This window comes from Pinus tabuliformis, chromosome 1_2 (genome assembly GCF_031772625.1).
Source record: "Pinus tabuliformis cultivar Carrire ecotype Pingquan chromosome 1_2, CPIR1, whole genome shotgun sequence".
Classification (NCBI taxonomy): Eukaryota; Viridiplantae; Streptophyta; class Pinopsida; order Pinales; family Pinaceae; genus Pinus; species Pinus tabuliformis.
The window spans coordinates 1,138,407,963-1,138,433,236 of record NC_142298.1 but is presented as its reverse complement, the minus strand read 5'-3'; the positions used below and the strand labels follow the sequence as shown (position 1 = coordinate 1,138,433,236).

Below are 25,274 nucleotides of genomic sequence, written 5' to 3'. Positions count from 1 at the left end.
CCGGGACTACCAACTTGATTTTTCATTATTATTCCTTTCAATGTTACAATACATATTTATACATGCCGAAGCATCCAATACCATGGACTGAAAAACCATCGCGTCTAAAACCATGTGCGAAAATCATGCACAAAACCATAGGTGGGTCCGCCCAACCTAACATAGGGTCCAAAACCAAAATTTTCAGGGACGCTGCCCTGGACCCCATAAAGTGGGGTTACGAGTACCCCTCAAACCCCCCTGTGACCTCCCCCCCTCTTAACTCCCGGTTAACTACGTGGACTAGTCGTAAAAAGAATATAACACAACCCAACATTCTCCCACTTGTTGTTTTCTTTCCACAGGGGGCCACAAGAGAGCTTAGTCATTTATCCAACGCTGCAATGCCCATTGTTTCTCTACACCAAGAGAACTTCTCAGAGCTCACAGATTTTGTCAATGCATCTGCAGTATTCTTCAAAGTGTCCACCTTTACCAGCAACACCTTTTTGTCTTCTATCATATCCCTCACAAAGTGATATTGAACATCAATGTGCTTTGTCTTTGAATGATATGCAGGGTTCTTTGCCAAGAAAATTGCACTTTGGCTGTCACAGTCTATCCTTATAGCTTCCTGTACTAACCCCATACTTGAACACAACCTCTGCGACCAAACTGCTTCCTTGCTTGCACGAGTGGCTGCCATGTATTCTGCCTCTATAGTTGATAGTGCCACAACAGATTGTTTCTTACTCATCCAACTTACTGCACCTCCAAATAGGTTAAACACATACCCACTTGTAGATCTTCTCTGATCCAGATATCCAGCCCAGTCGGCATCAACAAAGCCACGAATATCCAACACTTTGTCCAATCCTGGTCTCCCTTGGTAGCATAAACCATAATTACCAATGCCATGCAAATACCTGAAAACCCGCTTCACTACTGTCCAGTGCTCCTTCCCTGGTTTTGACATAAACCTGCTCAATACTCCCACTGCATGTGCAATGTCTAGTCTAGTACAGACCATTGCATACATCAAGCTACCAGCTGCACTTGCATATGGAACACGGGACATGTCCTCTTCCTCTTCTTGTGTCTTGGGACACTGTTCAGCAGATAACCTCACACCTACAGGATTAGGAACCTTCACCGATTTAATATCCTGTATATTAAACCTCTGTAGTATTGTTTCGACATACTTCCTCTGGTTTAACCAGAGCTTCCTATTTGTACGATCTCTTTTAATTTCCATGGCCAAAATATAGTTTGCAGCGCCAAGATCTTTCATGTCGAATTTGGAGTACAATTGGGTCTTCAAATCCTGGATAATTTCTTTGTCATTTCCAACCAGCAACATATCATCCACATACAAGACCAGATAAATAACACAGCCACCAATTAATTTAAAATACACACAGTGATCTGTTTTGCTTCTGGTGAAGCCAAGTCCCTGTATAAATGTATCAAATTTCTGATACCACATCCTTTGTGATTGTTTTAACCCATACAGAGACTTATTTAACTTGCATACCAGTTCTTTCTTACCCTTCACTGTAAAGCCTTTGGGTTGCTTCATGTAGATCTCCTCCTCCGGATCCCCGTGAAGAAATGTTGTCTTCACATCCATCTATTCTACCTCAAAATCAAAAGCAATAGCAACAGATAAAAGTAATCTAACAGAAGTTGCCTTGGCAACAGGAGGAAAAATATCACCAAAATCAATTCCTGACACCTAATAATGACCTTTTGCTACCAACCGAGCTTTGTATTTCTCCACTTTTCCTTCTGCATTTGTCTTCTTTTTGAACACCCATTTGCTGCCAACGGGTTTCCTTCCAGCCGGCAACTCCACTAGATCCCAAGCTTCATTTTTGTGCAAAGATGCCATATCATCAACCATGGCCCATCCTCTGAATCCACTGCTTCCTTCACAATTCTAGGATCATCATCAGTAACAGACAAAGCAAAATTTGAACAGAAAGCAGATGAACTATACCTCTCTGGCTGCCTTCTTTCTCGAACTGATCTTCTCACAGCCAGAGTTTGTGGCTCTTCATCTTCTGATTCCTCCTCTGTTGTAGAGTCTGATTCTTCCTCCTTTAGCTCAAACTCTATCTTCTCAAGTTCCTTTGATTGGACTTCATCTTTAATAACATCTTTCACCTCTCTAAACACCACATCTCGGCTGTACACAACCCTCCTTGCTACTAGGTTCCAAAGCTTATAACCCTTTAAACCATCCTTATACCCAGTAAAGATGCATTTTTCAGCTTTACTATCCAACTTGGTTAACATGTGTACATATGCATCACATCCAAATACCCTTAGATGTGAAAGAGAGGGTTTCTTACCAATCCATACCTCTTGTGGAGTCTTATCCTCTAACGCTGATGAAGATCACCTGTTGACCAGGTAACATGCAGTATCCACCGCCTCTACCCAGAATTCCTGTCCTAACCCGGCACCACTGAACATGCTTCTTGCCCTTTCCATCAACATCTTGTTCATTCTTTCTGCAACTCCATTTTGCTGAGATGTATATGGAGTAGTCTTCTGTCGTGCTATACCACACTTCTTACAGAATTCTTCAAATTTCTTGCTGCAAAACTCTCCACCATTATCTATCCTCAGCACCTTTATCTTCTTCTTTGTCTGATTTTCCACAAGGGCCTTAAATTCTTTAAACCTATCAAAGACTTCAAATTTCTTCTTAAGGAAATATATCCATGTATTCCTTGAGAAGTCATCTATAAATGATACATAGTACACAGACTTACCCAGTGATGGAACCTTCACATGTCCAAACACATCATTGTGCACAAGCTCTAATATTTGTTTCGCCCTCTTACTACCATAGGGGAAACTCACCCGATTCTGCTTTCCATATACACAATTTTCACAAAAATCAAAATCCAAACAACTATTACTTATACCTTCTACCATACCTTTACCATGAAGTATTCAAAGGCCCTTCTCTCCAATATGTCCAAGCCTTTGATGTCACAGCATGGTCTTTTCTCCAGAGACCACTAGATTTTCTGCTCCACATTCAGGAACCACAAAACTATTGCACCCATCAATAACAGTGCTACCTTGCAGCTTGTACAGAATTCCAATCCGAACTCCCCGCATCAATACCAGTGCTCCCCGAACCATTTTGCAAGTATCATTCTCGAACACTGTTTTTACACCTGCATCATCCAGCTTGCTTACATAAATGAGATTTCTGGCTAATGCAAGAATATGCAAAACACGTGGAAGTGTTCTAACCCTTCCACCTTGCAACTTCAACTTTACTTTTCCGCGACCAACGATTCTAGCCTTCCTGTCATCCCCCAAGAAGACATCACCACCATCATATTTTTCAGACTTGCAGATCCACTCTTTATGGGGAGTGAAGTGAAAGATGCATCTGAGTCAATCAACCATGCCTCATGATCTACATGTGTACTTGAAGAAGCCAAGTACAAATCCCCACCTTCATCTGAGGTGGTTTTCACCTCTGCAAAAGGAGCATCATCAGATCCCTTTCCTTTATCACGAGCTTTAGATTTACAGTCCCTTTTGTAGTGCCCTTCCTTTCCGCATTTCCAGCACACCACCTTTACAGGTTTTCCTGGAGATATAGATCTCCCTCTAGATTTAGATCTCCCACTCGATGATTTATTTTTGTTTCTGTTCTGGGACCGTCCTCGTACAAACAAGGCATCACCATTCTGGCTTTCCATATTTTTCCGTCTCATCTCCTTCGTTAGCAAGGATGAGACTATTTCATCAAACTGCAAGGCAGTTGCATTGCTACCTATTGCAATAACCAGACTATCCCACGAATCTAGTACAGAATACAACAAACTGATGCACTTACCTTCATCTAAAATTTTAATATCAACAGATGCTAACTGACTTACCACAGTATTAAATGTGTTTAGATGCTCTGTCATCGAGTCTCCATCTTTCATCCTCAGGTTATACAGCTTTTTCCACAGGAACAGTTTATTCACCAGAGACTTAGATTAGTACAAAGCCCCTAACTTGTCCCACAAAGCCATCGTCGTAGCTTCCCCTGATACATTTAGCAATACTGAATCTAAGACACACAATCGCATTGTGTTCTTTGCCTTCCGATCCAACTTCTTCCATTCTTCATCGGACACTCCCGTTGGTTTAGTACCCGGATCCACCACGATCCGCTGATCTTTATCCACCAACAGACCCTCCATCTTGAGTTTCCACAACTCAAAACTTTGACCATTAAATTTCTCAATCTCTATCTTTCCACTGCTCGCCATCTTCTTTCACCACCAGAATCGATTTCGCAGATCTCCCACTGAACAGGGTCTACCACAGGCCCGAGCGAAACCCCTCAGCAACAAAGGCGTCCCCTTGAAGCCAAAATAGCTCTAATACCATATGTAGGTTTTAACCCCGTACAGAAATTACCTGCATACGAATTCTAAAACACAGAAAATAAAAAATGCGAGAGCATAACACATAAAACACATATACACAGAGATTTTCCCCTGGATCCCAAAACCGGGACTACCAACTTGATTTTTCATTATTATTCCTTTCAATGTTACAATACATATTTATACATGGCCGAAGCATCCAATACCATGGACCGAAAAACCATCGCGTCCAAAACCATGTGCGAAAATCACGCACAAAGCCATAGGTGGGTTCGCCCAACCTAACATAGGGTCCAAAACCAAAATTTTCTAGGGAGACCCCATAAAGTGGAGTTACAGGTACCCCTCAAACCCCCTGTGACCTCCCCCCCTCTAACCCCCGATTAACTACGTGGGCTAGTCGTAGAAAGAATATAACACAACCCAACAACAGTTCAAACTCATAGAATGAAGGAAAAAGAGATATACGCAAGTTCCCCTCGACCAAGCCGCATATACACGCGGGTTCAACGACCAAAAGGCGCGTATGCGTATACATGCACTTTCATGCAAGGAAAGGCGTGTACATTTGGTTTTGGTCCATGGTATTTGGACCATGGTATTGTGATCCATGGTATTGGTCCAAGGTAACTCGTCCGACATGTTGACTCCAGGTATTTGGTCCAAGGTATTGGTTCTAAATGGTTTTGGACCTTGGTATTGAGTAAGCCCTGAGACTATAAAAGGAGGAGAAGATCATTAGGCAAAGGCACTCAGGTATTGAATATCTAATGAAGAGCAAGATCTAGAATACTGGTCATTGGGTAATGGTGCATAGCTAGATCTGAATCAAGGAGAAACCTGAGCGCTTGAAGAAATATAAATTCTATTGATGGGTCAAGATCTTAAGGTTTGAAGAGAAGTATCTTTGTGTGGTTTTTGATATTTTATCTGAATAATTGGCGAACGTCATAATCTATAAATCTGATGATCTGGGTATAACTAATGTCTGAATAGTGGTAAAGGTTAAATCATCTTTTACAGATCTGTATGCAGGTTGCGTATAGCAAAGGCACGTATACACGCTGGTTCGGTATTTCAAAATTGCGTATACGCAGGTCCGCCTTGAGAAAAGTGCGTATGCACGCCAGTTCGACACATTGAAGTAGCGTACACATCATAAAATATGTTTTAGCTACTTCTATTTATTGTTGCAATGTTCTGGGTTCTGGATTAGGTTTTGGTTACTGTCACTGTGTTCTGGTTACAGCATTCAAAAAAGTGATTGTTTGATTCAGTTTTGGTTGGTGCAAAGGAGATTAGTTGATGTAGATGTTTGATTGATATTATTGATGGATCCAGTCTAAAAATTAATGAAATGTGGTACCTGGAAAAAAAGAGAAGGTTGTAGCCTTCTGTAGGTCAGCACCTACGTACTAGTACATCAGCTAGTACAAGAGCTAGGGAGTTGTAGGCTTGTAGCTCCCTTCCAAGAGAAGCTGGAGAACGAGAGAAGGTTGTAGCCTTCTACAGGTAGAAACCTGTGTACTGGTATAAGACCGCACCAATACAAAACATTGTAAAAAAAGTTTCTTATTAGAGATGATTGCAACAGGTGGTTTTCACTCACATTGGGTTTCCACCTTACATCTTGTGTTCATGTGTGTACTGTCTGATCTGTCTTTACTGCTCCTGGTTACTACTTATATGGTTCTGATGCATAGATTAATGATCAACTTATGAAGAAATAACTAAATTATAAGTTTATAGGGTATACATTAGTTTCTTTATATACAGTTGTTATACACGCAAGTTTAATTAACTGAAGTAGCGTATATGAATCAGAATATGGAAATGAAATATTACTGACTTGCTAATACTGATTCACCCCCCACCCCCTCTCAGTATTATTTCCAACACAAAGAAGGTGATAATCATTGTGAAGTGGCCCCCCACTAATAAGCACATTTGAGTTAAGAAGCTTTCATAATTTGGCAAGCTTCTATTAGAAGTTTATTCAAAATTTTAGTAGCATATGTGCACCAGTAAAAGCATGCAAGAGGAAAGGAAAGTTCCAATGGTACACAACAACACAATGAGGTGTTGAGTTGTTGAAGAAGAAGGTGACCAACAACCCTATATTGGCTTTACCGCAGTTTGAAAAAGTGTTCCATGTGGACTGTAATGCCAGTGGAACATCAATTGGAACAGCACTTAGGCAAGAAGGTAAGTTGATTGCATTCTCTTGAGAATGCCAAGAAGAAATATTTTAGTGTATGATTGGGAGTTTTGCTATTTTATGCCATCATCCAAGCATTGAAGAAGTGGAGGCATTAGTTGTTGCCCAGAGAATCTGTCCTTCACACTGATCATCAACATTACAATACATACACAGTGAAGCAAAGCTAAATCAAAAGTACATGAAATGAGTTAAATCCCTCTAGAGCTACTCATTTATGTTGAAGCATAGATCTAAAAGATCTAATAAACTTGTTGATGCCTTGAGTAGAAGGAAAACATTGTTGACTACCATGACAGTGGAGATGTTCGGGGTAAGTTGCATTGAAATGGATACAAGAAGGGACACAGAGACGGGGTTTGAAACGGATATGGGAAATTTTCAAAACATCTAAATACGATACGGCAAGGAAATAGCATATATATATATATATATATATATCTATATATATACAATAAAAATTTCATATTATCATTCGTCTTTTAGTCTTTATGTTAAAATTGGCAACTAGGGCCGAACTCCATGTGGGTCACCTCATTTATGGCAGCTGATATTTTTCTAGATTCCTCTTGTCAAGAGGTGTAGGATTGATCCAAACATCATCCAATTCTGACAAGTATTTATGGATATATGAATTTATTTGTATTTTTAACAAATTGTCAAAGTCGGCCAACAGTTAAATGTGTGACACATGCCCAGTGAATCATATAAATACAAGAGAGGTTGATTCATTTTCTCATCATCTCATCTCACTCATTCTTCCCTCTCTCTCCTTAGCTTTGGGTTATACGAGAAGCAACTCACACGTGGGAAGGAGGACGCATTAGGACAAGGACACTGAAAGGAGGACGCAGACGCCGTTGAAGGTCTCTTTGACCTGCATTGACCAAGCGTTGACTCATCAAGGGTGCAGTTTTGGTGTGGCTGCCTCTCCTAGGCAGGCCGCAAATTTTGGCACAAAAATCGAGGCAATACGTCCACAAGTTTGACCAGCGTTGACTGTCGTAGTTTTGGGCAGCCGGTTGACTTCAGTGAACAACAGTTTGACTGTGTTTTTGGGATTGTTCAAGGGTTGTTTCTTCAGGCTGTTCAAGGGCTAGTTGACCGGAAATTGACCAAGCATATTGGAGGTCAATTTCAACTCGTTTGACCAAGTTTGACTTCGCTAATCTAGGGTTTGTTGTTGCTGATATAAAATTACAGAATTCTGGTTTTGTACTATTTCTCTCTGCTGAACTATTGAAGATAAAAGAAGATTTGATCAAAGGGTTTCCTCGCATTGGGGTTTGTCCTGGCTAGCCGCCACATCTTGTGTCTCTTGTCTTGGCTTGTTTTATGTTGATCGTTTAATGTTCTATCTGCATTTTACTTAATATATATGTGATTGCTAATCTATGGCTAATAAGAAGAAAAGAAGTAAACTAATATAAGCATAGAACATACCATAACTTGGCATGGTATCGGAGCTGAGGTGAAGACAAAGCCCAAGCAAGAGCAAGAGCAATCACCAAAGAGAAGGTTGGCAAGGCTTTCCTAAAAACTCCATGGGGTCCTCAACGCTCTTCCCCGCCGAAAACAAACTCCGTGAGAAGTCTGACTATCACGGATGGAAGATGTCTCTCAATTTGACTTTGGAAGATCAGGAAGTGTTGGACCATGTGAGAGGCAATACTATTGCACCTCCATCAAATGCATATGTCGTTGTCAAAAGCAAGTGATCCAAGGGAGAAGTCAAAGCAAGGAAGATCATCTGGGACTCTATCGACGAGCGCTTAGTGGCCTATGTTTCCAAGCTGACAACCTCCAAGGAAATCTACGATAGACTGGTGAGTTTATTTAAAGTTAATGATGCAAATAAAGTTCTATTCCTTAAAAATAAGCTTAAGGAAATTAAGAAGGGCAAAGATGAGAGTATGCAAGAATATTCTTAAGGATCACCGAGATCAAGAATGATCGCCTATCTATTGGGGAAGTAGCTCCTGACAAGGAAATGACTATCACAACTCTTGGAGGACTGCCACCTAAATGGTATATATTCAGGACTGCTCTTCTCAACAATAATGTCATCCCAAGATTTGAGGAATTGATGGCTAGATGCATTCAAGAAGAAACAAGGATGGAAGAGGAAGAAATGCCCACACTTAAAGGCCATCCCTCTGCCTTTTCTTCTCATGCTAAAAGAAGAAACAATTCTGGGGCTAAATCCAAAGGAAAGGTTGGACCAAAGGGTGGAAGAAAAGGTCGATGTTACAATTGCAACAAAATGGGCCACTATGCAAGGGAGTGCCCTGATAAAAGGGACTCACACCATGATGATGACCAAAATCACTCTCAAGGCAATCAAAGGAATGGCAGGTCTAATGGCAGATGTAAAAGAAATGTCGGAAATCAAGGAAGAGGACAAGCCTTCAAGAAGGCATGAAACTCCAGGGATGAATCTAATGTTGTTAACAATAAGCAAGATGAATATTGTCTACCAGCGGCCCTCTCTACTACTGCTCCCCCGGACTCGCTGGGAAATTGGCTTATTGATAGTGGTGCCTCAAGGCACTTCACTAGCTACAAAGAAGCTCTCTCCAATTTGATAGAAAAGGAGACCAACCTGGAAATTGTTCTTGGGGACAACGCAAAATATCCCGTGAAAGGCGTAGGGAATGTCACTCTTCAATTGAATCAGGGTAATACAATTCATTTACAAGAAGTCCTATATGTACCTGATCTCAAAAAGAACCTGGTGTCTGTTTCGGCAATGGAGGACAAAGGCTACAAGGTAACCTTCATTGATGGCAAGGCACGTGTATGGAAAAAGAATTTTAAGGAAGCTTTCACCCTTGGGTTTCAAGTCGATTCATTATATCAGGTCGGAGGAAGTCTGTTGGGTGTCATATCTTGTGACACATCACTTCAATTCGAACTATGGCATCGGAGGTTTGCTCACCTTCATTATAAAGCTCTACCCAATGCAAGACAAATGGTGACAGGGATGCCCGAGTCCAAGTAGAGCAAGAAGGTGTATGTCCTGAATGTGCCAAAGGAAAGCTCAAAAAGGGACCATTCCCTTCAAGCCAAAGCAAGACCTCTAATATATTGCAATTGGTTCACTCAGACATATCTGGTATGTTGCCTGTGAACTCTTTGGGAGGATATTTATATTACCTCACTTTTACAGATGATTTTTCTCGCAAGACCTAGATATACTTCTTGAAAAAGAAGGATGAACTGTTCACTCGGTTTCGTCACTACAAAGCCTTGATCGAGAATCAAACCGAAAAGAAGATCAAGGTCTTAAGGACTAATAATGGGACTGAGTATGAATCCAATGAGTTCCATGACTTTTGCAAAGAGGCTGGCATTAAGAGGGAGACTGCAACACCATATACTCCTGAGCAAAATGGTGTGGCGAAAAGGAAGAATCGTACGATTGTGGAAGTTGTTCGTGTTAAGCCCCATGATCAAAGACTTCCGAAGTTTCTATGGGCTGAAGCTACGAATACCGCCGTATATGTGCAAAACCGATGCCCTCATCAAGCATTGGGTTCCAAGACTCCCGAAGAGATGTTCACTAGTAAGAAACCTGGCTCATCACATTTTAGAATTTTTGGAAGTTCGGTATATTTTCATGTGCCAAAGGAGAAGAGGAATAAATTGGGTGCATCTAGAAAGAAAGGAATCTTCGTGGGCTATAGCGAAAACACTAGGGGCTATAGAATCTATGTGGTTGGTCAAAGGGAAATCGAGATTAGCCATGATGTCACCTTTGACGAAGATATGGCTCTTAGCAAAGTTGACAATCTTCCTACTCAAAGGGGATCTAAAGACGCTGACACCAAGGAACCAAAGGAAAAGGAAGATGAGACAATGCCTGATGTGGAAGAACCTATGGATCTTATTGATCCCCCTCCACAAGAGACTTCCTCTTCTAGGAAGGGGCCTTCATGGCTTAGGGGGACACTTGATGATGTTGAAGGGCACGTTGCACCCAGAGGAACCTTTTGGGAAAGTAAGAAGTCGACCATGTATCAGGGATACTTGACCATCATCCAAAATGAGCCTTTGTCATTTGCAGAGGCTGTTAAGCATCAAGTATGGAAGGATGCTAATATTGAGGAATATGAGTCCATCATGAAAAACGATGTCTGAGATGTGGTCCCCGGACCCTAGGATAAAGCAGTTGTCACTTCGAAATGGCTTTACAAGATAAAGCATGTAGTTGATAGAAGTGTGGAAAAGTATAAGGCTCGTTTTGTCGCTCGTGGCTTCTCTCAGAAAGAAGTTATAGACTATGACGAGATATTTGCACCTATTGCCCGATATACCACCATCCACTCAATCATAGCCCTTGCTAGTTCGCAAGGATGGAACCTACATCAGATGGATGTCAAGACCGCGTTCTTGCATGGTTCAATCAAAGAGGAGGTCTATGTGGACCAACCCGAAGGATTTGAGATTCATGATCGAGAATCTCATATGTGCAGGTTGAAGAAGGCCCTCGATGGGCTGAAGCAAGCACCCCGAGCATGGTATGAGAGGATCGATAGCTACTTGATGAAGATGGGATTCACTAGGAGTGAAGTTGACCCTAACCTTTACTTTAAGGTTGAAGATGACAATCCTCTCATATTGGTGTTGTACGTTGACGACCTCTTTCTAAGAGGTGCAGACCCTCTCATTCATAAATGTAAGAGGGAGTTGGCTTCTGAATTTGAGATGAAGGACCTAGGACTGATTCACTATTTCCTAGATCTAAAAGTCTAGCAGAAGCCGAGGGAGATTTTCCTATCTCAAGGAAAATATGTGGTGAAGATATTGGAGAGATTCGGTATGGTGGACTGCAAGCCCATGACTACCCCGATGGAGCTTGACTTCAAGAAGTTAAGCAGTAGTGCTGCCGGACCCATTTTATGAAATGCTACCGAGTATCGTCAACTCATCAGAGCATTGATGTTCTTGGTGAACTCTCGTCCGAATATATGTTTTGCAGTGAACACGTTGAGTCAACATATGGTTGAGCCTCACCACTCACATTGGATTGGTGCCAAGAATCTGTTGAAATATCTTCGTGGCACAATCACTCATGGGTTGAGATACACTGCCGAAGATGTGAGACTACATGGATATACCGATGTTGATTGGGCAGGTAGTGTGGTGGACTGAAAGAGCACTTCTGGGTGTCGTTTCTCTTTGGGATTTGCCTCGATATCCTGGATGAGCAGGAAGCAAAAGTCGGTGGCTTTGAGCACCGCCGAGCAGAGTACATCGCTGTTAGTATGGCCTCTTGTGAGGCGGTCTGGTTGCGAAAGCTCTTCAATGAGCTGCTTGGATTTACATTGGATACCACCGTGATCCTGTGTGACAACCAGAGCGGGATTCGTTTATCATAGAATCCCATATTTCATGATCGCTCCAAGCATATAGATATCAGGTACCACTATATTCGGGATATGGTGCAGCGGGGAGCAATAAGGCTCCAACATATCGATACAGATGAACAGGTCACCGACATTTGACGAAGCCCCTGGGAAAGGTCAAATTCTTGACTTTCCAAGAACGACTTAGTGTCGTTCAGAGACCCTCGTGTGAGGGTTGAGTAGATGTTTTGAGCTCTGGGAGCTCCAGGGGGGCGCGGGGTACTTCTTGGAGTGACATGCGACCACAGGGCGACTCAGCATCCCCTGGTGGTGCACTATGTATAGGGTAAAAGGTTCAACCTTCCCCTGTGACACCTCGTGGCGACTGTGGAACAAGATGATTAGTTCTCTTGTGTGCTAGGATGATTAGTTCTCCATGGCGACTATGGAACAAGATGATTAGTTCTCTTGTGGGCTAGGATGATTAGTTCTCCGTGGCGACTGTGGAACAAGATGATTAATTCTCTTATGGGCCAGGATGATTAGTTCTCCTGTGGCGACTGTTGGACAAGATGATTCGTTCTCTTGTGGACAGGATGATTAGTTTTCCTGTCGAGGCATCCTACCCATGCAATCTAGGACTCATGGGAAGTACCTCTCATCTGATCAATGAGTAGGGAAATGGGGTTAGGGACCATTAGTAGTACTATCGATGGACACATTGTTGTATCTACCATACTCCCTATGCTAAGATGACCTCCATTGATCTAGGATCAGTGAGAGTGGTATGACACACTCTGAGACTGACTTCAAATCAATGGAGGATGGTATGATACATCATCGATCATTCCTTTTTCTTCATAGTTCAAGCAAAGCAGAGCAGAATAGGGCCAAGTAGTGCAGGGCAATGCATTTGATGGTTGGGATAGTAGCAACGGTCAGACGGATTGCAAATGGAGTTCTCCCTAGTTGAGAAGGAGTGTTAAAATTGGCAACTAGGGCCAAACTCCATGTGGGTCACCTCATTTATGGCAGCTGATATTTTTCCTAGATTCCTCTTGTCGAGAGGTGTAGGATTGATCTAAAGATCATCCGATTCCGACAAGTATTTATGGAGATATGAATTTATTTGTATTTACTTGACAAATTGTCAAAGTCGACCAATAGTTAAATGTGTGGCACACACCCAATGATTCATATAAATACAAGAGAGGTCAATTCATTTTCTCATCATCTCATCTCACTCATTCTTCCCTCTCTCTCCTTAGCTTTGGGTTATACAAGGAGCAGCTCACACGTGGGAAGGAGGAGGACGCATTAGGGCAAGGAGGACGCTGAAAGGAGGATGCAGAAGTTGTTGAAGGTCTCTTTGACTTGCGTTGACCAAGCGTTGACTCATCAAGGGTGCAGTTTTGGTGTGGCTGCCTCTCCTAGGCAAGCCGCAGATTTTGGCACAAAAATCGAGGCAATCCGTCCATAAGTTTGACCAACGTTGACTGCCCTAGTTTTGGGCAGCAGGTTGACTTCAGTCAACAACAGTTTGACTATGTTTTTGGGGTTGTTCAAGGGTTGTTTCTTCAAGCTCTTTGAGGGCTAGTTGACCAGAAATTAACCAAGCATATTGGAGGTCAATTTCAACTTGTTTGACCAAGTTTGACTTTGTTGATCTAGGGTTTGCTATTGCTGATATAAAATTACAAAATTTTGATTTTGTACTATTTCTCTCTGCTGAACTATTGAAGATAAAAGAAGATTTGATCAAAGGGTTTCCCCGCATTGTGGTTTGTCCCTGGCTAGCCGCCACACCTTTGTCTCTTGTCTTGGCTTGTTTTCTGTTGATCATTTAATGTTCTATCTGCACTTTACTTAATGTATATGTGATTGCTAATCTGTGGCTAATAAGAAGAAAAGAAGTAAACTGCTCTAAGCATAGAACATACCATAACTTAACACTTTAGAATCTAGATTCTATATTTAAAAATACATAATCATAGTCATATATTCAACATAAACAAATCATCGTCATCAATTCAATATAAACATTGTCATCATCATAAATTCAACATAAACAAATCATCATCATCAATTCAATATAAACATTGTCATCATCATTATCAATGATTATTATAACATTCAAGTTGGCACCTTGGTTAAAATGTCAATACTGTTAATTTTAGGTATGTTCTATGCTTAGAGCAATTTATTTCAATTTTTTCAATTAGCTCAATATCTTTTCCAGATTAGCAGTCACATCAGCATAATAGTAAATTGCAGATAGAAAATAAACATAAATCGCGGAAGACAAGCCAAGACAAGAGGACACAAGATGTGGTGCTAGCCAAGGACAAACTCCAATGTGGGGAAACCTTTGATCAATTCTTCTTATATGTTCTTCAATAGTTCAGCAGAGAGAGATGGTACATATACATTAGAAGTCAACATATTGACTTATCTAAATAAGAGCAGAGATCTTCTCTAAGAAGATAGCATATGAGGTAGTTGATCTGAGCTGAGTAGAAGGCATACTGCTTCCACTGATCCAAGGTGACTCCATCACCATGTTGCTCCTCACTGTGCTGCACTACTATTAATTTAGGTATGTTCTATGCTTAGAGCAATTTATTTCAATTTTTCCAATTAGCTCAATATCTTTTCCGGATTAGCAATCACATCATCATAATAGTAAATTGCAAATAGAACATAAACATAAATCGCAGAAGACAAGCCAAGACAAGAGGACACAAGATGTGGCGCTAGCCAAGGACAAACCCCAATGTGGGGAAACCTTGATCAATTCTTCTTATATGTTCTTCAATAGTTCAGCAAAGAGAGAGATAATACATATACATCAACAGTCAACATATTGATTTATCTAAATAAGAGCAGAGATCTTCTCTAAGAAGATAGCATATGAGGTAGTTGATATGAGCTGAGTAGAAGGCATACTGCTTCCACTGATCCAAGGTGACTCCATCACCATGTTGCTCCTCACTGTGCTGCACTCAATCATCATGTTGGACCTCATTACCATGCAACACACATCATACTGCTGCACCTTATCATCATGTTGTACCTGTCACTATGCTACACCCAATCACTAAACTGCTCTCATCACTGTGTTGCTCCCATCGCTGAGTTGCACCCAATGCTGCACCTACATCAAGTTGCATCCATCCGACATCCAATACGCTGCAACCATCAGCCATTGCACTCACCAGTCTTAGCTACTTGTTATGGCTTATAGCCTAGCAGCGCAGCTAGACTCCTTTAACGGGTCCAAGGTGCAGTGTCCTAACAGTCCTCAAAATCTGCCCAGATTTGACTACAATTGATCTCCAAGGAAATACCATTTCCTTTACAACTCAGAGTAGCCTTCAAGCCCTTAACAATGACTGAACTATGTCTATGCTCACTTCTTATTACAGTGGCATACAACAGTCCTTAGAACATGATTATGAGTCATGACAGCCTATAGAGTGACTAATATGAGCTCACTCAAACCTCCTACTAGCAAGCAGTTCAGCCCTTTAATTTGACCCCTGAAATAGCTCTCAAATATACACGCTGACTAGTCTCTTTCTTGTTGTGGTTGAGGTTCTTTTGACTCCTGAAATAGGCCTCCTATGACTGTGATCAGACCTTCCTTTCATAGCAGCTATACCTCTCCCTTAATGGCTGCTAGGACTCTCCTCCTACTGCAGCTAGAACATATTTTATAGACAGCGTTTAGGGTTGCCTTGATTTAGATCAACAGATAAGGTATCTCCCTTTAGGTTTGCATTTACGCAGTAGGGCTTCCTCATGACAGCGAAGTCTTTTACAAGTTAAGACCTCTTTTGACTGTGTCCTTGATTCTTTTAGAATAGTGGATGAGGGCATGGCATATCCCTCTTAACAGCGTCCATAGGGTTGCAAACATCCTCCTAATTTCTGCAGCTAGGGCTTCCTTTAGGGCTCCTTGGATAGCGTTGAAACTCCCTTAGACAGGAGACCCTTTTCTTGGCTGCGTTGAGGGCTTACACTTTTACTACCCCTCTTGACTGTGGCTAGGGCACGTCCAAGACTCTTCCTTCTCATGGCAGCGTTCAGATCTAGGGCATGCCTTCTCCATGACAGTGTTGAGCTAGGGCATCCTCTTCTTAGGGCTGCGTAGTCTCTTAGGATCTCTTCCTCCCACCAAAAACCCAAAGACAAGTGGAGAGGAAGAGATCACAAGAAGAGTGTATGTCTAAATGACTTTCAAGGCACCTCTATTTATACTAAAACGTTGAGCACAAGTGGGGGCAATTTGGTTGTTGGCCAACCTTGACGAATTGTCCCATAACACAAATAAATTCACATCTCCATGAATACTTATCAGAATCGGATCATCTTTAGATCAATCCTACACCTCTCGATGAGAAGACTCCAAAAAAAAAATATCAGATGCCATAAATAAGATGACCCACACGGAGTTTGGCCCTAGTTGCCAATTTTAACAAATACCCACTCACAGTTTAAAGGAATATGAGATTGTTTTCAATGTCACATCATACTTCATGAAATTATATATTTTTCTAATGAATTTGACAGCACTAACACAAAGGAAACATATTGAATTTGACTTTGTAAATATTATGTTGCACAGTATCTTGGTCTAGACTCTAAAGGAGTCATGACATAAAAATATTGTTTAGTATCACCGAATATAATGTAAATTTAATCATTGTAAATAACAGTGTCTACACATTATAAATTGGACTATATTCCAGTAGCTACAATAGGAGACGCTCTGAAATTCATAAAAAGAAGTAAGTTAGATTTATTTATTCACAACCTAAGATCATATGACCAAAAATCAAGACACCACAATTTAAGCAATTAAGTATTGTGAAATATGATACTAGTACAAAAATGTTGAGGAATTTAACCTAATGCAAAGAAACTGCTTCCACCAACCAACTTTGCGAGTAGTAACTTTCCTTCTTGATTTCATAGATACCTTATGAGTTTCCATTCCAAATTCCAGGTTTCCATCCTTTAGATCTGGCATTGTTGAAAACATGTTGGCAAATACCTCTATCATGTCATGAATCCTTTTTCAAGATAAATGTTCACTTTCAGATAAGTTGAAATCAGTGGATATAAGGTCTGCAAAGAATTCAGCTAGATTTACATCATCTGGACAAACAAACCTGGAATAATTCTTGCAATAAAGTGTCTGGAACATTGGAAACCTGAAAACTTGGAAACATATCCATATTTTTTGGAAACGTATCCAAATTTTCTGGAAATAGATCAAATTTTCTTGAAACTACTTTGTAACGTTTCCAATCTTAAGGTTGGTTGTTTCCGAAAAAGTGAAATGTGGCAAAAACATTTCCATGCCGTCTCCAAGTCGTTTCGTACGCATTTCCATATCCGTAAAGCCACATTGCGTTTTTGGGAGTTAGGGGCATCGTTTCCGGTATCCTAGTGTTAGGGATGGAACAAATGAAAAACTTGCATGAGATAATTGCAAAAACAAAAATTAGCGTGGAAGGCTAGAAAAGAACCACGGCTTGGAGACTGAAATCCATATCTACATTACTTCATCCAAAAATGATTTCTTTCAAAAAACAACACTTTTGCACCCTAGAATATCACCAAGGGAGAACCTCATAACGTTACTACAAAATGAGGGCTTCCATGATCATTTCAAAATGGATGAGAACCAATGTTGCACTAATCATTATCGGGATAATATTAGTGTGAGGAAAAAATCGTAATAATCGGGAAAAAATCGTTTGGTACAAAAATATTCATTTTTTTTCAATTTTTTTAATATCTAAACCATCTACAACATAAAATAAATACATTGACACATAAATATGATAAAAGAAGTAATATAGGTACCGCTGAACCAATCAGACAGCGGTACCTATACTCCAAAGGGGGGCTACCAAGTGTTGATTTCTCACAAAGTTCCTGACATGATTACTTTCTGGTGGAAGGCCATTTGGAAACTTACAGCGCCACCGCGGGCCAAATTATTTTTCTGGTGCATACTAAAAAACAAAGTCCCCACCGCGGAGAATCTTATGCACCGAGCCATTCACGGGCCTACCTGGTGCTCGTTGTGTAAAAACGACGTTGAATCGACAATACATCTCTTTCTGAAGTGCACGGCCCTGAAGGAAATATGGCATAGCATATCATCAGTAATCCACTTCACAGGCACCTGGGAGGGTGACGATCTGAACAGGGTCTGGGAAGATTGGTATCAACGGAACAGGGGTTCCAAAATACAGAGTCTGCCTCTTATCATAAGCTGGCAACTATGGTTGACGCGGAATCGTATCATTTTTGATGGAAAAAACGCAAACTGGCCGCACATATATGCTCGCATTATAACTGTCTACAATGAAATGCCGGAACCACCTCAACCTCGTGCCAGAAGGCCCCGTGACCCGCCTCTCATAGATAAGAATACCCCATGGGCATACTTTGACGGCGCGGCCCAACAGCAGGGATGTGGGGGAGGATTTATCCTCTACATAAACGAACAACACTATTATAAAGTCAAATTGGGATTGGGGACTGGATCAAACAATTATGCTGAACTCATTACTCTTCGTCACCTCATGCATTTCTCATTGGGCCACAATTGCATGAACATACATATATTCGGCGACTCAAAGATCATCATAGACTGGTTTAATGCTACAACTGAATGTCACACACACACACTCAGCAATATACTGGATGAAATAAATATCATGAAGGTACATTTTAATGATATTACTTGTACTCATATTTACAGGGAACACAACAGCAGTGCCGACGAACTATCCAAGGCGGCCACGACACTACCCCGAGGAGAGTGGATGATCCAGGAGCAGAGAGGGTCAAATGCTTTTCAATATTATCATCGGCCTTATATAGACCCTCAATACCACAGGGTGGACAGCCCATGATCTGAATATATGATATAAACTGTACAGGTTTTTTGATTACATTTTGACGGAAAGTATATAACCGGCCCTGCGTGGCAATATGTATATAATCCAAACAAAAACTAAATGATCATCCTGCGTGATGAACTGGTTATCTATGCTGATATATATGTTATCTATTTTGCTGAGCCATCAGGCTGACCAGACTATAGCATATGCATTTAGGTGCATCTACAATATGTAATTTTTCAAAGTATAATGAAAGATTACGATTTTTCCAGGGGAAAAAAGATAAAAGAAGTAATATATAAGATGTTTAATATCATTTCTAGTGTTAAAATCATACATAACAGTGAATCATGTCCTGAATAGTAAGTCCTGTCTCCTGAGTCCCAACTCAACCTCAAAATATCAACAAAAAATATAATAATGTATCTCATATCATGAGTCATAATGTCATATACAATGAAATGAACCAAATAACTAAAGTCTAATACTACTGATTTCCTTTGCCCCTCTAGATGTAGATGTCGGTGTAGTTGGCAGGCCGCAGTAGACTATGGAGTCTGATGTGCTCTAGAAGCTGAAGAACTAGGAGCTACAAGAGGTAGACCACGTCCTCTACTTGTGACAGGGGTAGCTTGGGTCACCTCCTCCTCCTCAACAAACAAACAAACAAAAAATTCCCACGATTTTTCCCAAAAAATCGCGATTTTTTCGAAAAAAATTGCCTATAAAAAAAAAGCCCGAGTACTACTCATGATTTTATCTTTTTACTGAAAAAAAATCGCAAAAAAACAATAATATCGCGGTTTTAACAACACTGAGGAGAACCAAGCATTGGTGGAAGAGAACTATTATTAACAAGGAATTGCCATGGATGTGAAGAAATAGGTCAAACATTGTAAAATTTGCCAGCATGCAAAGGGGAAAAGCCAAAATATTGGATTATGCAAGCCAATGCCAATATCAAAAGCACTGTGGGGAAAATGTCAAAATGCCAAGAACCCAAAAAGGTAATGATCCTATTCTTAATGCAGCATAACTAGTGATGCAACAAATATGGTTGCTTGATTCTTTAGAGAAGTAGTTTGTTTGGATGGCTTACCAAGAAGCATAACTTCAAATAGAGACAGCAAGTTTATTGGTCACTTCTAGAGGACCTTGTGGAAGATGTTCAATACAATTCTGCAATATAGTGCCACATGTATGGGAAAATAGAGATAGTGAACATGTATGGGAAAATAGAGATAGTGAACATGTGTCTTGGAAAATGTTAAGATGTATGGTAGAAGAGAAACCAGGACAGTGGGAATTGGGATAAGGTGTTGGCACATAATCAGAGTTTGCATACAACAACTCAATGACTAGATCGGCATGAAAGACACAATTCCCAGCCATGAATGGGAGATCACCAAAAGGGGTGACTGATTTGGCAAGATTGCCTGATGCAAGCAAGGGAAGTGCAGATGTAGAGCCATGTGCAGAACATATCAAGAATGATCATGAGTAAAGAAACAGCTATAGTGCAGCAGTGAACGATATTATCAAATGGATGGTAAGAAAATAAGGGAGAAGAGATTCCACAAAGAAAACCTTGCATTATCACATCTGCAAAAAGAGATGCTCCCAAGAGGAACATACAGCAAACTGATAATTAAGAAATTTGACGTACTAGGGCCCTGAAGAAAAAAAATAATGTGCTGGAAATGATAGAGAGCTTAGATATCTCACCAACTCTGAACATGGCAGATTTGTACCAGTGCCATGAGGTGTTGTCAATAACAATACACATATCGTCAACTAGAAAGGTAGATTCCAGAGCACGAGAGAAAAGAAATTGCAAAAACAATGGAGGAAAGAGTTGCAAATAGAGCCAGTAGTAAGAAAACATAACACTTGCTTTATTGGGAAGGTACGTACTTACAAGAAACCACGTGGATTTGAAAGGAAGAGTTGGACTGAATCAGCTTGCCATTGCATGAACATTCCACTGATCTTGTGGGCAGGAGCTCACCTTTCCTTTGACTTTCATGCGAGTACCCTGATTGTCCGTGATGAAATCTTACACACCATTGACTTTTCCGATTCATGGGAGGCTATCAAATTCATAGATATGAAGGGAATGTGTGAGTTGTCTAATCCCTTGAGCTCTCGCTGACTTGTTCAGAGATTCTCGGACCCTCGCCGACTTTTTCAGGTATCCCAATCAAAGATGTTTGGCCCTATATAGGCAAGAGGCTCTCCAGTTCCGAGCGCATATTATTTAGCCTCCCATCAGACCAGACCCCACATAGAGGATCACGACATTTTTCAGGGTATTACCTTTAAACAAGGGCACCAAGAGATCGATTGATACCAGTACATATCCAGACTCCAGATCAATGAGGATTCGTGGGACCTCAACCTGCCACACGAGATCTCAGCCGCAGATCCATCTCAGATCCGTTCCTAGGAGACGAACTAGGTCTTTCAGCATCCAGCAGTGCGTGAACCCCCCAAGAAACGATTTAGTGGACAGTCTGCACTTGCCACCGGCTCTTCATCGGGCCAACAAACTTTGTTGAGTTTCTTCAGTGTTATTCATTCAGCCTCAGATGTTAGAAGAGATGGGTCTGACTCTCAGACCTATTAGCTCCTGGATCTTCTTTGCTAGGGCCAAATGTTGATTTACTTCATGCATTATATCTTTTATAGGAGACCATTTGGTTCTCCCCCTTTGTATAGAGTCTAGACATCATTGTACTCAACAATCCCTTTGACCTACTGTGTGGTCATTAGATGGACATAAATATAATTATCTTATCTTATCGTATCTATAGTAAGCACTAAGCAGTAAGCACACATTGGAGGACCTAACAAAAAGGATGTCAAGGTGGCATGTGCAGGTCGTTGAATAACCTTTCAATCAACGACACAAAAAAGGAAGCAATGCTCAAAAGAGTTGAATGGGAGTTGATTGTAGGATACAGAGTGAGATATCCAAGGAGCTTACTTCTCAATTCAAAAGTTGCATGGATCAGTGGAAAAAATCGTTGAATTCACTAACTAAGATAAGATAAGATAATTATATTTATGTCCAACCAATGACCACAAAGTAGGTCAAAGGCACTATTGAGTACAATGATGTCCATAAAATGCGAGAGAACCAAACGGTCTCCTATAAAAAATATAATGCATGAATATAAAAGGTACAACGCAAGAACATAAAAAATACAATGTATGGAATGCCCTGACGAAGAGAATCAGAGCCATCGCTCCTAACATCCGAGACTGGCTGAAGAGCACTAAAAAAAATTCCAGAAAGTTCGCTGGCCTGATGAAGGGTCAGTGGGAGGTACAGACTGTCCACTAACTCGTTGTCTAGGGGAATTTGTGCACTGCTGAGGTCTGTCTGGAGGACCTAGTCCATCTCCCAAGGACAGATCTGAAACAGTTTAGCTGTTGAGGTGTCGTGTGGTGGGGTGAGGTCCCACGGATCCTCACTGGTCTAAAGTATTGGATATGAAACAGTATCAATCGTTCTCTTTGTGCCCCTGTCTGAAGGTAGTACCCTGAAAAATGTCGTGATCTAATGGGAAAATAAATGCTTTACAAAGAAAAAGAGTGAGCACAGGAGACAGCAATTTCATAATCACAAAGACAAAAAGAAATAGAGGAGCAGAGTACGAAATAGCAAGTGGAGGGAGAAGGAAAACTCTTGCAGCAGCAAAAGGAAGAAAGGTCAAGCCAGAAAGTAGGAGCAATAGACCGCCGGTATTTTAATGTTTTAAAAAGGGCATAGCCACATATTTTTGTTACGAAGAAAGAAACCTTTGAGCCCTACCTGTAATAATTTGTCCACCATGAATTTCATTTTATAGACTGCTTGCTTTGTAAAAACTCCTCAACTATGCATTCTGTGTTTGTGTTGCTTCCATTTACTTGCGCTCTGGGCATTGAAATTTTTTGTGGGCCCGGTAGAACTCTGCCCCACGAATTGACCCAGATTGTCAAAAACACAATTTCATAACACATCGTTTTGAAATTGAAGATTTGTCGTTTGCCAGATTCCAGCAAAGGTGGGTCGCTTTAGTTAACGCTTGCGAAAGGAAAGATGAAGAACACCTTCCATGAAATAGTGCGCGAAAGCACAGAGCCTTTGATAAAAGGTACTCAAAACGCCCTATTTCCAGCCGGTTATATCAGAATACGGTGAAACATAACAGGGAAAGTTACAATCTGTCCGCTCGCTTATAGGGATTTTAAGGTTTTGGATCGATTTAGAGAAACCCAAAACCCCAAAGGTGGAGTTCTTTCGTGGGCAGAACTTTTAACTATGTAGAACTATAATTTCCATTGGACTTTTGACCAAATTTGAGGCACAAAGCTCACCGGAAAAATTCTACTAAATATAGGTAAAACTTTTGATCGCTACCTTTGGTGGGACTGTGCCGAAGCAAGTTTTTACTGAAACACAAAAACTGAATATCTTGCCCGACACCCAATTTTATATTTTGATTCAAGAAATATATCCATGAATTGACAACAATCCAAAAGAAATATGATGCATCTATAAGCACTTAAAGACACTTGGGGTTTAGGGTTTATATGCTACCACATACTTGAAATGCCAGCCACCCGCCTCTGTGCACAACACCTCCACTTTGTCCTTGGTAACATTGAGCAGCCCCTGAAATCAAAAACAGAAAGAATCCTGCATTCGACTTCAAACAATACAACAACCGATGTGGCGCTCGCTCTTAATGGAAAAAAAAAATGCAGACATGGTAGTAGGAGTACCCTATCTCCTGCGCACACAATTAACTCATCCCCGGGACCGAGGGCCAATCCTAGGGGCCGTCCGCCCACGAACGTCCAGTTCTCCACCCGTTCGGCGCCCGGCTGGTCAACCCAGACGCGCTTGATCCATCCGTCATTGCACCCGGTGAAAAAGGATCTCCCTTCCCTGTCAACAGCCAAATCTTCTCCACCGGGGATAAGGCCAGCCCCTATTTTTTCAGCATTGTTCAGCCTAAAGTTGGGAGCGTAAACGCCTTCCGCGGGCGGGCGAGGAAGGAGATGAACAGGGAGTGGATGAATTGGGGACGTTCTGAGCAACGCCTGCCAGGCCGCTGCCGAGGCCAGGCATAGTACAGCAACCCACACTGCATTCTGAATTAGCCCTCCTCCCATGTTAGGTTTCCTGGTTCACTGGGTATTATTTCCTCATATATATATGCAAGTACAAGTGGGAATGGAATGTCTGAATTTGACTGAAATAGTGGTGCAGTGCGAAAAAAGATGTCAGTGTGAAAGTGAGTTTTGCCTGCAATGGCCAATTCCTCTAATGGCCGCCGGTCAGCGGAATCCCCAACAACATTTTGGGATACACTTTATGGAATTATCAGTTCAGTTCTTGGATCGCCGGAGAACATGTTTCAACCTGCGCTCTGGATACCCCATCCAACGGTGGAGCTAAATTTGCCACCAACTATTTTCGTTTTGCCCTGCCGGGGCAGTTGCTATGAATTTGCTAGTCAAAGCACGAGGCACACTGGGCTGACTAATTGTCCACTTGCCTGGTTTTCTGTTGTCATATATGCGGTGGTTGGCTTATTCATAGAGAAGCTTTTCGCTTTCTGGCGTGATAGCAAATAAAACTATAAAAACCATGAAATTATATTAAGCTAACCATGTGACTGTGAGCATATTAACAGAACCAGTGAACCAAAGGAACCCTCCCACCCATCCAAATAGAATAGTGCACTGCAAAAGAGATGTTGCAGACTGAGGAGGAATGAGAAGCTAAGGGTTTTATATTTCCCGAGTGTTGTTGAAGAAGACTGTTGTATAAAAACATAACTCATACGAGATGGTGATTCAAATTTTAAAAAGTGAAATAAAAAGTTAGGAGCCTTTTTTAAACACAGAGGGACTTACTTAAAACCTATTGAACCATTTTATTAATCAGACAAAATCATTGCATTTGTTATCTTATGTTATTAAATAAAAAATGTGGTACTCGGAACAAAATATAAAGAGTGAATCACAAGAGATGCAAACATTGTAACATGGAAAAAGGTTGTTTAAACAAGTGCTGCATGGAGCTTCTTTCAATTAAATTACGCATAGGAGAGTTTCAGATTGGAATACATTTGTTTTATATTTTATATATGAATATAAATATCTCAAAATTGCGCAATATAATAGTTTACAAAATCTTTAAATGCAGATAACACAAAACTATAGTGTACAATATCCTTAATTGAAAAATAATTTAACAAATGGAAAAATATGGAAAGGTGTGACCAACCATCTCGACATATCACAAGCAAAGGGATCTGTCGAAAGGAGTGCAATGCCTTTAACATTGCCATTTCATCTGTGGCATTCACCTTCAAGAACATATAATTTCCATTAA

General features: G+C 40.9%; 1 protein-coding gene across 1 annotated transcript in view; it reads right to left on the bottom strand.

Moving 5' to 3' along the window:
• Positions 1–24,650, bottom strand: part of LOC149210196 (protein STRICTOSIDINE SYNTHASE-LIKE 7-like) — a 37,877-nt gene extending 13,227 nt beyond the window's left edge. Inside the window, exons 1-2 of the mRNA XM_089396658.1 lie at positions 23,654–24,650; positions 23,476–23,543 (exon numbers count right to left, since the gene is read on the bottom strand). Coding sequence (XP_089252784.1) covers positions 23,476–23,543; positions 23,654–24,046 — 461 coding nt within the window. The 5' untranslated portion in view covers positions 24,047–24,650. The remainder of the gene's footprint in view (positions 1–23,475; positions 23,544–23,653) is intronic.
• Between the last annotated feature and the right edge of the window lie 624 nt (positions 24,651–25,274).